This window comes from Danio rerio, chromosome 20 (genome assembly GCF_052040795.2).
Source record: "Danio rerio strain M-AB ecotype USA chromosome 20, GRCz13ab, whole genome shotgun sequence".
Classification (NCBI taxonomy): Eukaryota; Metazoa; Chordata; class Actinopteri; order Cypriniformes; family Danionidae; genus Danio; species Danio rerio.
Window position 1 is genome coordinate 32738209 of NC_141040.1, and position 16703 is coordinate 32754911.

General features: G+C 33.7%; 2 protein-coding genes across 3 annotated transcripts in view; one reads left to right on the forward strand and one right to left on the reverse strand.

Annotated features, from left to right (window-relative positions):
- The window catches only part of LOC147839360 (uncharacterized), a 963858-nt gene that overhangs the window by 391993 nt on the left and 555162 nt on the right, over positions 1 to 16703 (forward strand). The window lies entirely within an intron of this gene.
- The window catches only part of rab15 (RAB15, member RAS oncogene family), a 48214-nt gene continuing 31617 nt past the window's right edge, over positions 107 to 16703 (reverse strand). The window contains exons 2-7 of one of the 2 annotated variants that reach the window (XM_087296590.1): positions 6993 to 7053; positions 6848 to 6908; positions 3600 to 3677; positions 3254 to 3343; positions 1826 to 1891; positions 107 to 1418 (exon numbers count right to left, since the gene is read on the reverse strand). In XM_087296590.1, the coding sequence (XP_087152716.1) occupies positions 1260 to 1418; positions 1826 to 1891; positions 3254 to 3343; positions 3600 to 3677; positions 6848 to 6908; positions 6993 to 7053 (515 nt within the window). In that variant the 3' untranslated portion in view covers positions 107 to 1259. 2 annotated transcript variants of the gene reach the window in all.

Consider the following 16703-nt stretch of genomic DNA (forward strand, 5'->3'; position numbering starts at 1 on the left):
ATTTATTGCATCACTACAAATGATTGAGGTCATGTCCACGTGTAGTGCGAAAAGTCGATATATTGATTTTTCCGACAGGCGTAACCGTCATTATAACAAAATCCTCTTTTTATAATGAAACGTTTATTCATAAATATCTGCCCCACAGAAGAGAACCACAATATCACAGTTCAATATAAATAACCACATATACGCATTTCAACTTCTTTTTCTCCCCTTTTTTGTGGACATATTTCAACAAGTTCTTATATAACACAGGTAAAACACATCAGCATTGTTCAAGAGTTCCTTTAAATCAACATAGTACAATACCATTTACACATAGAAATGCCATAATAGTGTAATATACATTGAATCTTTAGCAACACCGACCCATGTAGATCATTCTGCATATACATTTCAATCAAGTTGGGATGTAAAACGTGTCGACTAAAGCAGGATCAGAAATGGAGTAAAAGTTGAAACATTCCAACTATCCTAAATCTGCTAAATATAGACTATAGATGAGGGAAAAGTGCCTGATGATGTACTGGTAGAAGATAACATTGTCATATAACAACCTCATAATAATAATAATAATAATAAAATAATAATAATAATAATAATAATGAGATTCATCTGCAATCACAGTGAACTAAAACCTTTAAGCAGCAAGTGCAATGACGATATGTTTTACAGTGAAAAGAAGCTCATATTGTGACACCGACGTGAGAAACTAGCTTCATAAATGTGTCACCCAAGAATAAATGTGTTATCTTGAAAGATCATTCAGTAAAGGTTGAGTATTTGCGGTCAAGGTTTTAGAGTTGGGAGAATTTTATAGAAAGTCAAATGAGAGCTGGATATATTCATATGAAGTTCAACAGGGTAACGCAAGAGAGAATATTCCATTTTAAATGGCTGCTCCAGGCATACAATCTTGTTTAATAAGACACAGGTTGTCAATGCCACCTTAAATCAACCTCTTCTTAATATTTGATCAGTAAGAAAACACATAGCTGAGTCTAAACATGTGGCTTGAATAAGCATAACAAAATAGATGTACTGGTGCATTTTTTTCCAACTGAAAAATATTCATATACAAGTATTCAGTGTCATCTTAATTTATACTGACTATAAAATAAATAATATTTATAAGAGACAGCAGGAAATGAGCCATTTAAAGGCACCAAACACCGTTCTACGATACCTTGTGAAATGAATAATAAATACAACGTAAATATCCAACTGAACTGAAGTAGTCATGTCACCTTCCGTCCTCAGCACCAGCAGGACTTTCGAGTGTCGTCGCTAACATTACACAAACCTTCCTGCTCCTCCAAATCAGCCAGATTCAACTCGTCATTCAATGATCCTCCCAGCAAATCAAGATCCTTCTTGTTGGCTTGTAATACTAATTCAGCCAGTCGGGTGAAAGACTGGAAAAAACAAAAACAGTTGAATTATTAGCCCTCCTGATTTTTTTAGCCATCCTGTATTCCACCTTGTTCTGTAGACAATCAAAAAAATATAGCTTAAAGCGGGATAATAATATTGTTCTTAAATTGGTTTAAAAAAATTAAACACTGCTTCTATTGTAGCTGAAATAAAACAAATAAGACTTTCTTCAGAAGAAAAAATATTATAGGAAATACTGTAAAAACATCTTTGCTCTGTTAAACAATATTTGAATGAGAAAAAATATATATAATTAATAATTTCGAATTCAACTGTAAATAGTCAGATTAGCTGTAAATAATTAAAATGTAAACCCAAAATTATCAGGATCCACTATTCTTTAAAAAACTGATTGTAGGTTACAGGTATAATGAGAAGAGAAATGTACCTCTGTAATGTTGTGGTTGGTAAAGGCACTTGTCTCAAAAAAGTCCATTCCATAAGCTTTGGCAAGCTAGAGAAACAAAAAAGATGGCAGAGAGATGTCTGACGGAAGTCTTTAAAGTGACTGTTCACCCCAAAATTAGTTTGCTGCTAATTGGTTTACCCTCAGTTGACTTAAGATGAATGTGATTTTTCGTCTACATTAGAAAATTAAAGAAGATTTTTAGCTGAAACCGAATCTTTGGTGATTCATTATATACAATTCAATTGCGACCATTTTATGAGTCACAAAACATACCCAAAAACATCTACAGGTGGAATACAAAATTAAATCCATTAGTCATGACCAAGGCTTATGATGGAATCATGCATAAGCTGTAAAAAAAATAGTTAGTTTAACAGGTATAATAACAAAAAATACTTTGTGTGCTTTTTTTTAAAAACATGGTCAAAGTAAACAAATGTTTCAACCAAATTAAAGTGCAAAACAATTAAAAAGTACAAAATAGGTAATGCTTTACAAAAAAGTCTCAATTATAAATGTTAGTGAATGGATTAAAATCAACCTTAAGAAAAGGCCAGACTTATTACAGTTAACATGATAATATTAGTTACAAAATTAATTGTATAAGTTACTTAACTTCATTTAATAAAAGACTTGTAATCAGATTATGACTATGATTGTAACGCGTTATTAGGCATTAAAATCAGCTAAGACTAATTAAAGCTTTTGTAGATATCTTGAGTTTAGTTAAATTAACTCATGTTACCTACTGGGGCCTTACTGAACAGTTTTAAATGTACAATAGCCCTTTAATTAGTCACAGAAATTTCAATTAATATTTCAACATGTAGTAGGCCAGATTAACTTGTAAAAACGTGTCATGTTTGAACTATTAATCTACGCAAATCAGACTCCAAGCTTTTGAAACTGCAAATATTCTTTAAAAGAACTCTAAAAGTGTAAATAATTATTCACTTTATTTTGAAGTGCTCACAATATCAATATTGTTTATGTTAATTATCATTATTCAATTGTTGAAGATCGGCATATGTCTAGTCATGATAACAGCTCTGTGACAAACTAAACATTATTTACAACTTTATTACTGAACAGCAAACGGTCCTGATCGTTATTTATCATTTGTTTTGTTTTGCCTGAATGTTTTTACTCTCAATGTGAGTAGCCACTTCTTTGCATTTTATTGCTCACTTGCCACACATTGCAAGCTCATTTTACATGATTTCTGAATAAATTCTACAATGATGCTTCCATGCAATTTATTAGTTACCTTATTTTTTGTTTGTGAATGAAATTGGCATAAAGTGACTAGCCAGGTGAGATTTACAGAGTACAGTAGGCTTGTCATGTAAGAAAATGGTAACGTTAATGACAGAAAAAGCCCACAGGAAGGAAGCATTATTTATTTACCTTATCTCCCTGTTCTGTAGCTACTTGTCTCTTCTCTTGTTCATCAGATTTGTTCCCAACAAGTATCTTCTGCACCTTTTCAGGGGCGTACTGATCAGAGACACAATCAAACAGAAGATTCAACTATTGCACTTATTTTTTTACAATTTGTTTTAAATTCAAATGTGAAATTCCGCATTTGCATTGCGGCTCTTAAAGGCAACCCCTTTATGTATTGTTGAAAGTGAAAAGAGTAGAAGAGGAAAAAGAGAGGCGGTGGATCCTGAATGAAGGGATATAAATATGGATCAGGTTATATTTAGTTCCAGTAATAGAGATGGATATGCTATAAACTGCACAGCCTCACCTCATCTACATCACTGGCCCACTTCATGATGTGCTGGAACGAGCGCTCGCTTGTGATGTCATACACCAGAAATATACCCTGTTGATACACAATCAGTTTCAATCCACCCATACATTGTAATGAGTGTAAATAGACAGCAATAAGAATCCCTTTTAGTCTCGAATCCTTTATTAGATCATCATTACAACTCTTCCGCCAATGTAGTTTGAGTGCTGGTTCAGAGCCAGAGGCTTTAAATTGGCTCTGTCTTTTAACAATTTAGGCACCTACTAGAACCAAGAAATGTGTTCCTAAGTAGCACCAACAGAAACTTTTGACTTTTCAGCCATTCCTAACAAGTAATTTGTTCTTAAAATAACAATGAGCTGCGCAAACATGCTGGATTTGCCATGTTTGAATGAAGTTGTTTGATGAACAAGTCATGAACATCAATAGCAATGCAATGTCTGCCATTGTTGGTGTGTTTTGCAGTGTCCTAACTCACATAAATAGTTTAGTCCCAATTTTCATACTATCCATCATAAATAGTGGTCCGTAATCAGAGTATTGCATAGATACACAGATGGTCAACTATTTTCGGTAGAAATTTAAAGTGCAAAACATATTCATTTAATGTTATCTGCATTACATTTCATTTGCAACAACACTGTGAACTTTAAATTGACACCTTTGGTAATTAATGTTATATGCACAATTATGCAAAGATATGAGGAGTTTATTTTACATGAAAGAGGAGAAAATGGCAGATTTACATGCTACATCCTTCTAATAGAGAAGGAAATTAATTCTAAAATAAATGTGGAGGATGTGATTGACAGGTCATGTAACTAAGCAACAGAACGGTGTATGATGAAGTAGTGTGTCCCAACGCGTGTTTACTCCCCTGTTACACACTCAAAAGTATGTGTGTATATATAAACACATTCACACATACAAGCACGCATAGGACCACATGACCCTGAACCAAAAAAATAATAATAAATAATAATAAATAAATAAGCAGTGAACAAAAAACGGTTCCATGGTTGTATGGCTTGTTAGGATAGGACTTGGGATACAACTATTAGAACATTTAATTTGTCTAAATTAAGTTCTTACCAATTGCCAATTACCAATCAACTATTACATTTGGATATATTTATGGTAGGACATTTACTAAATATCTTGATGGAACATGACCTAATATTCAAATTATTTTTGGCATAAAATAAAATTCATAATTTTGACTCTTAACTTTTTGGATTTTTAGACTGTAATATAGTAACATCATGCTCAGACTGACAAATGCTTTAAAAGCTCTTAAAAATGATCAATGCCTTTACAGAATTTATTAAACCTTTAAAATCAGACTCATAAAAGGCAGTGAACTATCCTGATCAAGTAATTCGAGAAAACAGAGCCGAGTGACTGAAGAAAATAAGCAGAGAAATGAGAACTACAAGTGAGACTGCATGTTGCTGGGTTATTTCTGACATTTTGAAGAGTCTCTAGATGACATTTGTGAATTATCAATGCATATTACCAATCAGCCATTACATTTTGATATATTTATGGAAGGAAATTTACAAACCATCTTGATGGAGCATGACTTAATATTCAAATTATTTTTGGCATAAATAAAATTCATATTTTGATTAGTTAACTTTTCTGATTTTGACTGTGATATAGTAATAATGTGCACCTTTTGTAACGCTGCTTTGGACAATAATTATTATGGAAGGCGATATGCAAATAAACTTTGAATTGAACTCATAATGTAATTTTGTCTTTACCCACAAATATAGCTGTGCATAATAAGACTGTTATTGTCATCCTGGATCTCTCTCTCTCACTAACACACTCACACACTCTCTCACACACACACACACACACACACACACACACACACACACACACACACACACACACACACACACACACACACACACACACACACACACACACACACACACACACACACACACACACACACACACACACACACACACATATATATATATATAGAAGTCAGAATTATTAGCCCCCCTTTTAATTTTTTTTCTTATTTAATTATTTCCAAAATTCTATTTAACAGAGCAAGAAAATCTTCACAGAATGTCTGATAACACTTTTTTCTTCTAGAGAAAGTTTTATTTGTTTTATTACCGCTAGAATAAAAGCAGTTTTTAATTTTGTTATCCATCTTAAGGTCAAGATTATTAGCCCCTTTAAGTTAAATATTCTTTTGGTAGTCTATAGAACTAAACCATCGTTATACAATAACTTGCCTAATTACCCTAACCTACCCTAGTTAAGCCTTTAAATGTCACTTTAAGCTGTATAGAAGTGTCTTGAAAAATATCAAGTAAAATATTATTTACTGTCATCATGGCAAAAATGAAATAAATCAGTTATCAGGGGTAATAATTCTGACTACAACTGTATATAGGGTGTATAAGAAGACAAATTGGGCCACAGCATTTGTATTTGGTGCTTCCATGCTAGCCAGGGTTTCTGCAAGTCTCATCAAGTCAAATTTAAGACTTTAAGTGGCTTTTTAAAATTATTATTTATAAAATATCAGACTTTATGAGCTAAACACCAGGGGGGGTTTATTGATGGAAAAGATTTTTACTTTCTTCATTAAAAAAAACAAAAACACTGTTAGTTATTTCTTAACCACATATTTTAAATTATGTGTCAAAACATGCATACTCTAGTTGTTGAACACATTTTTCAACATAACATTTCTTTTAAAAAGTTTTTAAAATCTAAATATATGCACAACCGTCTGTCTAGGTCAGTGTTCCCGCCATAAATACATGGAGAACATTTAAACAAATGATATTGTAAGGAAGAGAATTTAACCATATTGGCAAAGAGAGTTCTGAGTTTTTGTTAAAACTTCTATTGCAATGTATTATTGGTGATTGGTTGGCCTGATTGGGTAACTTCAAATGGATATAAGAAAATTAAGACCTGTTAAAATTATTTAAGACATATAACACAATATTTTGGTAAATGTGATTTGTAAATGTGTGACTTTTCAACACCTTCAATTTTGTTTTTGCTATTTAGGACATTAAGTTTTTTTAGGACCCTGCGTACACCCTGGCTAGCATTGTCAGATCTCGCTCTGTGTGCAATTATCTAGCCATGGAAAAGCAAACTAGTTCTTAAAAGGCACGCAAATCAAACCAACTCCAAACTTACAATAGCACAAAAAGAGAGTATATGACTGAATCGGTTACTGAATCTTTGAAAGTCACCTGTGCTCTTCTGTAGTACTGCTTAGTGATGGTCTGATATCTCTCCTGACCCGCTGTGTCCCTGTAGATATAAAGAAACATTCGATTAGTAGAACGACCTGACTAAATGCTGTTATATTATCATCACACACTCAAAAAAACATACCATATCTGTATCCGTACTTTAATGCCATCTATCTCTAAGGTCTTCATTTTGAAATCGACACCTAGAGAAGAAAATAAAAAACATTTCAGAAGGATTTTAAATGTTTTAGCATGAACACAGATCTATGTGTTATCGACTCAAATCATCTGTAAATTTCATCACACTTTATGAATGCTCTAAACAAAAAGCCTTAAATATGATCGATGCCATCATGGGAGCTTGATAAACATTGAAATCAGACACATAAAAGGCAGTGAATTGTCCTGATCAAGTGATTTGAGAAACACAGCCGAGTGACTGAAGAAAATGAGCAGAAATTGTGAAAAGTGAGAGATGCAAGCAAGGCCGTTGGTGGGTCATTGCTGACATTTTGAAGAATACAGAGCGTCTCAAGATGACATGTATTAATTATCAAAAGCCAAATCTTGCGAGTTAATTTATTTTAAGTTTAATTAAACCACCTGAATGTAAATGGCACGTTACAAGTAAACACAATCTTGGTTAAGGTACTGAGAAAATTATTTGTCAAAAGAAGCAAAACTAAAACTTAACATGCAATATGGGTTTTACTTTACTATGCAAAATAAATGCAAAGAAAAGCAACAGCTCACAAGAAACTCATTTATATACATTGACTGCAGTATAATAGGTTATTAATAATTGATGCTTTCTCTTTTGTATTTGATTTGCAGCCATGCTCCTGCACATATCATCATGTTTCACATTTAACTGAAGCGCAGACCACACACAAATCCTTCAGTCACACTGTTACCAACTTTGTAACATGATTTGTAAGATCTACAGAAAACTTAACATCAATATGTTTATAGAAATAAAACAATTTTAAAATTTCAAGGCTGGATATTATTGCCGCTTTAGGGAATAACCACATAAAGGAATTGTGTTGAACGGACCCTGTATTTTTTACAGTGTGCACTGTAAAAAAATGCTGGGTTCCACACAATTCCCTTATGTTGTCCCAACACAAATCAATTAATTGTTTTTATAAATTTAAGTGCAGTGAACATAAAACAATCACTTTGTCCCCATAATTACCTTAAGAATTGTGTTGATTCAGGTCATTTTAAATACGTAGTTTGAAAAAGCATTAAATATAATTTGAGTTTGTAACAAAAAATATAATACAAAGTGACATACAAAATATATAACACAAAACCAGCAAAAATTAGATGTTAACTTAGATGTAGGATTATTTTATGTTTATTGACTTTCTAATTATTTTCATGCAATTATTTTCTAAATATTTTCTAATTATTTTCATTACTTTCGATCATTTCATAGAGCTTGACATACAACACAAAGCAGAACAGACTTAATCAAATCCATTGCTAAAACATTATTATCTTTGTCCTGCTGTTTTCTCAACAACTTGATCTCATTTGCTGGAAGATGTTATTCATAATCTGGCTTATGTTAAAATTTATGGATTTTTTTTTAACTGCAAACAGAATTCAATGTCCTATTAGACATACAGGACAAAAAAGAAAAAGCATTAACAATTAAAAACTCTAGCCCAATTGTTTTTTATGATCGCCTCCGACCACAGGACTGGAATTGGAAATTAGCCAGCTAATACTGGCATATTTACAGTAATGCAAATTAGCATGCTTTGTCCTCTTTAATCAAGATTTGTTTGCAAAATTTCAAACAAAATGATTTAATGTTCCAAATGATTTGAAGTGCTTCTTTTATCTTCATATGCAAGTCCCTTAATAGCATCAGCTAAGCTGATGAATGTAAATGTACATGCAAAATAAGAATAAAAACACCAAGAATATCTTATAATTTCCAAATAATTATTTACATGTGAAGGTAAAGCGGAATGGTAACTGTTGATAATTATACTTGGTGACTTAATCATTTGTCAATAAATCTGACAAATCTTTTGAACTGATAAAAAGTTGACAACGTAGCATGTAATGACCAGAGTAACAGGGGCTTGGGTGCAAAAAAATCCCCTCAAATTAAAGATAAGTGGGCATTACCCACACAGGTAAACTAAACTATCTAAACTAAACCAGTTAAACCAACGATATCTCACGGCAAGTTGGGTTTTGGTGGATCTTACATTTTTGTACAACTTCGCTCATACTGGAATTTGCCACTAAACTGACAAAACAAAAAATACTGTAGTTTTCTCATGAAATCAGGCTGGTTAAACTACTAAACTTCAATTAGATTGTAACTTATGCAATTCCTTGCAGAGTTAAGGCTTATACGTAGTGCCAGACAGAATCTACTGACATTTTTAAAAACAATATATACATAATAAATAATATATACATTTATTTTTGCGAAGAATTTTGTTTAAAAAAAAAAAAGCAGATTTATGCACATATTGTAACAAAAAAAATGTATATATGAAATAAAAAATAATAGCTTTTTAACTTTTAATGTTTACAATGCAAATCCATCCATATCCACTTCTTTGGTAAACTAAACAAATCTCTCATGTAATATCTACTAAAAAAGAAAATATTACTTCACAAACTGTATTGTAAATATATTGTAAACATTTTCATATTAGCCAAAAATATTACAGAAATTAATAAAAAATGTATTAAATATACATTTACACACATTTAAACAAGTAAATAATTAGACTCAATGATGGGCTAAAAATCTACAGATTTCTGTTTCTACGTTTCTATGCGCAGATTCCATGTGGGCCTACTTATAAGCAATTAAATGTGTTTCTGTTGTGCTTTGAATGCAGTAACCAAGTAGAAGTGTTAAAATGGTCATTATAATCTATTTTTAAATAACCTGAGCTAGACAAAACATGGACAGACATGTTTTGTCTATGTAGCCAAATTCTGAAAACAAACGAACCCCGTTTCTGTTTTCTTTCTGCTGTCATATAGGGTAATGTTTAAGATTAAATCGGTTATGTTCAGCTAACAATGTATTGTAGGCTATTTAATAATATATGGATAAATATACTCAAATTTAGACTGTGTTTGTGTGAGCCATACATAACAGTGCATAGAATTTACATATCACTTGTTTAAGGCTTGAATGATTGGCATAAAGAACAATACAGGGAATGAATAGTTGGTGGTATCCAAAGAAAATTCCAAAGAAAACCTACATGATTTCCTTCAACCTTAACTATGAGTTTTATTTTCCTGTTTATTTAGGCCCATATAAAGTGAATATGATATAAAAATCATGGTAGGAATGACACAATCTTTTAAGGTGTGAAATCATAATGAGATCTTGAGCCCTGAAAGAACATAACTCCCTTAAAAGCTGAGACAGGCAAGGAACTTCAGATAAAATAATGCCGCAGCAAAACTGCAGTAATAAATGAGCATTTGTCAAAAAATATCCACTGGAAGACTTTCCATCTCCTTCAGGACTTATTTTTAGGCATTTCAATTCTCAAGAAAAATCAGGACTCCAAAATGAAGTCTTTTCTATTTTTAACCCGCCTATGATGCAACAAGACTTAAGAAAAGAGGCCAATTATTAGATTTCTGACAACTCACAGAAATAAACCTCACTTGTTTGCATCAGTTTCTAAGGATTCAATTCAATGTCTGGAGCCAGAATAAGCAAGTGTATGAAATACTTCCATAAGACAGAAGTACAAAGTCATCTTAAATGGAGTTACTTTAATGCCAACCACAGAGCTCCATAGCCCCGTCTTCATCAAACCGAATTAAATAAAGCAGTGGTGTTAGTGCCCTGGGCCGTCCAGCAGGGATACATAGAAAGGTCATCGCTACAGCTACTCAATTGCTTGGCCTTAGGCAAAGGAAAATGATGAAATAGTGTCTTTCTCTTCCTCTCTCCCAGAAACACGGGCAGTGAGAAGAAAAAACAATACTACAAAAATAACAAGAGACCTAAACCATTCAATAGAGATTCAAGAGATTCAGGACTTCTTACATAAAGTACACTGAAATGTTTACCTTATGAAAAAAGTTTTTACACTTATTTCAGATAAAGACACCAGTCAAATTAGCAGTCTGTGCTATGTGATGCATGTTGGAGCAGGTTACTACATGGCTTACCTTGGTTACCCTCCATTCCAAACTTTAACTAACATAAATAATTAACAAATTGATTAATTAATCATGCAGGACTAATTGAATAGAACATTTTCACAATGACGTGGACACTTGAAAACCTTCTGCGTGATGCTACTCAACTGAAAACAAAAAAATGAATAAGTACACCTTTAAAAGGGGAACTATGCTTGATTTTACAATATGAAACACAAGTTTCAGATGTCCCAGAAAGTTGCAGCTCAATATACCAAACGAAATGCTAATAAAATTCAAATTTAACTTTTCAAATGTACTGAAATAACATCACATTTTAAAAACAAGACTTCATACAGCAACAATAAGAACCTAAAGTAAATGATAATAATGCAATTTTAGATTTCTGAATATAAAATATTACGACCCACTGGTTTAAAAAAAGAGTTCAAACAACAAAACAATCTTAATGCAAATTATTTATTGTAAATGAAACTAATAGAACAACAATAAAGCACAACTAACAAATGTCTGGAGATAAATAACGGTAAGAGCTTAAGATTTAATCACAGCAAAACTTTGACTACATGATATAAACAATGCAAAACAAAACCATAAGGTTAAGGAGTCAAAGAGATGGCAGGTCTTGACATGAGGATGTCCAGATAGCCACACCATCCTTGGAAAGCTAGTACAACTCTTATTTATATGCATTGAACCAAATAGTGATCTGCCAATCAGGATCTACCACATAATCTAATCAGGAATCTTGGGATTGTCACAAAAAGTACAGTGCTTAGCTTTATTTTGTCACTTTCCAAACTGCATGCAGAATAAACAAAACTAAAAGAATTAATAATCCTATTCACTATTTTATTGGCTGCAATGAGCCTGCTATGTAGTACACATCGTTCTCAAATGAGTTTGTAGGCTCTGATACTGCCACTCTAAAGCCATGTTCAATATTACGATGAGATCTTTATTTTATTTTCAGTAAACCAACAGCATTTTCCTTTTCACTCAATGCCAAACTTTTATACCTGCTACCGCTTACCGCCTCTTCACAGTTTTTGTTCTGCTTCAATCAACATTCCGATGTTAAATCATTCATCATTTAACTGTAATATTTTCTTCACAGTCTGATGTTTGAAGTCACAGTCTGAAGTAAGGCTTACATCTAAATGTGACGTTTTTTAGTTTTGAGTGCATGGTCAATTAAAAAAAGATCATTAAAGATGGCCACAAAAACTACCAAATTTTGTTTGTCGTGTCCAACTTGCCAAGTCTCTATTCCCATCAGTGGCACTCATCCCACACATTGAGAAATGCTGTTTTATATCATCCTTTAAGTCAGAGGTGCACAAACTTCTTCATATGAACTTCTTCATATTGAGAGCCGTGGGCTGAAGATAAATATATCAAACTACTTTACATTAAAGTAGCCAAGGGTAATTGGCTAATGTTTTTTTTTTTTTATTAAAAAATAAACAGAAAACATTACTTTGAATCGTATTAACTAATGCAGTATAATTATTTTTTACAATATAACTCATTGTGATAAAAACATAACCACATTTATAACACGGTGGAGTTCAACGCAGAATACACTAGTCAAGCAGAAGCTGCCTTTGCCTTGATTCACTCACCAAAGTCTCTAAACTGTCCGCGATGCGTCATTTGAAACTAAATCTGATTCATTTACACTATTTAAATTGAAACATTTAGTATCAGATAGCTTTTTGTAGCTTAACAATAAAATAAACAAATAAAATGGTACATTAAATTTGAAATGACAATCTCTAAACCTTTCTCAAATGGGATGGTGGGCCAATTCAAAGGTTACCATGGGCCAACTTTGGCCAGCAGGCTCTAGTTTGGATATCTTTGCTTTAAATAGTATTTTAATAGAAGCAAAAATCACACCATATTTTTATGTGGGTCTCTCTAAATGCAAAGGAGTTTTTCAAAAGAAAGCAGAACCTTTACAGTTCTTGCTGACAGTCTTGCGACAAACATTTGCTTGGTTTCATTATGTGTATGTGACACCAAGTAAAAATGGATTTTGTGATAGGTCCCCTTTGAATGAGTGAAACAGCTTTTAGTTTGTAGGTAGCAACAGTTTTCAGGACAGACTCCATCCATTTTCTCGAGGGCAATTGCAATGACTTGTAGTTTTGACAAAAATTAATTTAAAGGCCATTTTATTTTAATGAATGATATGCGTGGTTTTGAAAGTATTTAGGTAGTTAAGTGCTGTCAAAGTCAATTATAGCAATTACCTAAAATATTATTGAATGAAAATGTAAAAATCCTTAATTGTAGCCAAGTTGAAAATTGACTTGAAAATAAAGACAGTAAAGATTTTCTCATAAGTACCTTTGAATGATTGAAAAAATCCTTTCTTAATGCTATATGAGCTACATTGGTTATCATTTAAAACAATACAATAAATCTAAGACATCTTATGAAGTTTATTTATCAAATAATTATTATCCAATCAGTTTAAAGGACAAAAGTAAACATGTTTATAAAAGTTTCATTTTAAGCTTATATTTGTAATTTATCAATATTTTACACTTCTGACATCATAAGGCTTCTGGACAATTAAAGCAGACCTTTGATTTAATGGTCACCGGACAAACGGTAATGAGTATTAAACTTGACATAATGTGTTAGAGCTGGGACAATTAAATCATCACTTTGACACTTTCCTTCTGAGACAGCGACTAATTGGAAATGGAAATAAATGTAACAAGACAAAAGTGCAATCTTCTACGGCGATTAGCACATACACATTAAACAAGTCCAATTCTCTAGTGTTGTTGACAACATCTCCAACAATTAACTGGAGAAAACATATGAAATGGAATGGAGCTCATATCTTTGCTTTACTCGTTATCTTCAAGCTCATCGATCGGCAGCAGCATTCTACAGCCAAAACAATTCAACAGAACAGCATGGCATCTCGAGGCACATACAGAAGCGCTAGTCCATTAGCTAATGCTTCAAATTAACTTTCAGACCACACCGACATTTCCTCCACGGTGAATAATATTTCAGTAAAGCACTAAGGCCCTTGACAGCCTAGTATCACAATATATATAGGTCACAGCCCTGCGGACTAGAGCTTACTGAACCATGTTTTAGGGCAAGACATCAGCCATCTCTCAGGACCAGTCAGACTCAAGCTTTTATCTCCAGCAGGAAAGATTGTTCTGTATCACATCACTGCTTAACCAAAACAGATCCATCCCACCATATTAAATAAACACTATCGGGACAGACAGCAGGCTGCAGGAATGAGTCAGACCTTCTGAATTTTTATTGATTTTGGGGGAGAATCATCACCAGAACAGAAGGGAGAATCTTATGTCTAATTTTCGAAAGCAAGGCGTCTGATTTTTTTTTTTTTGCTTCCCTGGAAACGCCAAGAGAGCTCTACAACAGAGCATACCCTGAACTTTTGCTAAATAACAGTCTGACATTCACTCCACGTCTAATGAAGCATGTGATTTAATAGAGGGATTACATTTTGGGTAAGAGTTCAGCACCTCAGATGCTTCATTAACAGGAGTAGTTCACATCAAAATGTAAATTTCATTATCATTTACTCACCATACTACCTTTCCAAATTTATGTGAACGCAAGACGAAGTTTTACATGCTGTCAATCATGTTAAATAATGATAACAATTTCAGGCAGTGTGTCACTTTGAATCTCATAATGAAAAGTCAATGCTGTTACTGAAATTCATTTATTTTCCTTCGGCTTAGTAACTTATTAATCAGGGGTTGTCACAGCGGAATGAACCGCCAACTAATCCAGCATATGTTTTATGTTGCAGATGTCCTTCCAGCTACATCCCAGTACTGGGAAACAACCATACACACTCATTCACACACACATAAACACATACACTACGGCCACTTTAGTTTATTCAATTCACCTATAGCACATGTCTTTGGACTGTGGAGAAAACAGGAGCACCCGGAGAAAACCCATGCGAACATGCAAAGAACATGCCAACTGGCCCAGCCAGCCTTGAACCAGCGACCTTCTTGCTAACCACTGAGCCACCGTGTCGCCCTTATTGAAATTAGATATATTTTAAATCAAAGTTTTCTTATTGTCTTTTTTTCTTCAGTAGGATTTTTCTCCACTGAATGAAGGTGAATGGGGAACTTTACTTTTTTGATAGTCCAAAAGCCATATTGATGCAGCTTTAAATTATCCACAGCCAACCAATAATGGTTTACTCAAATTTTTTTTTTTTTTTAATTCTGTAATGTTCATTTTCATTTATTTTTAAAAACAAATACTCACCTTGGTCTAGCTCTCTTGAGCACATTTCTAAAGAAGACCCTTATAGCCCAATCACAAGGGGCGTCAGCGTCAACGCTTTCCATTCACATTGAATGGGTTATGTCAGGCATTGCCGAACTGAATTGTGGGCCAGTCGGCACTGTTTCAGCTGCATTGCTCACTGCAGAAGTTGGGACTTTCTCAACTTTTTAAGTGCCAATGGAAGTGTCAGCCAATCAGATTGCTGTATGCAAATACACCAGCTCAGACAGTAGCCAATAGCTGTCTAATTTGATTGGCTAATGCCGAGTTCAGACTGCATGATGTTCAGAGTAGTCGTGTCACAGTTGTTTTCACACATGACTATCTGGGGTAGCTTTCTGTCGGTGCTGCGTTTACACTGTAGGATGGATCGGCAGGTAACAGGAGAGTTCACACTGCATGACTTTACAATAGGAAGAATCACAGAAAACTTTGTCCAAACTACGTCTCACAACCAAACAAACGCGAGAGGTGACATGGAAACAGCGCAAGGTCACGTAGTATTTCTTTTGTTATTAACTACATTATGGAAAAAGAAGAATTTAGCTTTAGAAACTTGTGTTGCTCACCTGTCTTTTAAAGAGAATTACAATCTCTCCTCAACTTTTTTTTTTTACTTTTTGACTTGATTGTGATAATGATCAGATGACATGTCAAACAGACACAGTGGTCCTGCCAAATTTACACCATTTTTTCCTTCATTTCTTGGGTCCAAAAAAACTGAAAATGAGCACTTTTAAATTCTTCCCCAACCGCTGACCTGCAGGTACCCGTACTAGTGAATGCTGCTTTCTCATTGGCTGTAGGTAATCGGCGATGTTATTTTCAGTCAAAACACAGTTCACACGGCATGATTTGAATCGCCGACAGCTCCAGATAATTAGCATGCCAAATATCTCACGGGTGTCGGCAACTCATCAGTGATTCTCTCATATCCCATCCTTGATAATCACACACTGTGTGATTGTTACTCACTTGAACGAGCACCGATTAGCCTGTGATTTCAGGCATTTGTCGGCGACTTCTCAAACCTGTCCGCAAGTGAAAATCAGGGCTAAAATCATGCAGTTTGAACACGGCATAACGCTGCTATGACGATCGCATCAGCCCCAACTTCAGATACACCCTCTGTGATGCGTTGACACTGAAGCCCCATGTGAATCGCGCATAACAAATGTATAAAAAAGTGCTAAAATATATAAAAATGTATAAATACTATTCAATTACTAAAATGTAAACAGAATGGTTGTCCTAAAGAGATAATTCACTTAAAGCTGAAAATTGTCATAATTTACTCTCGCTTTACTTGTTCCAAACCTGTTAAGAGTTTGGAACAATTAGCTGTTTTTGTGACCTT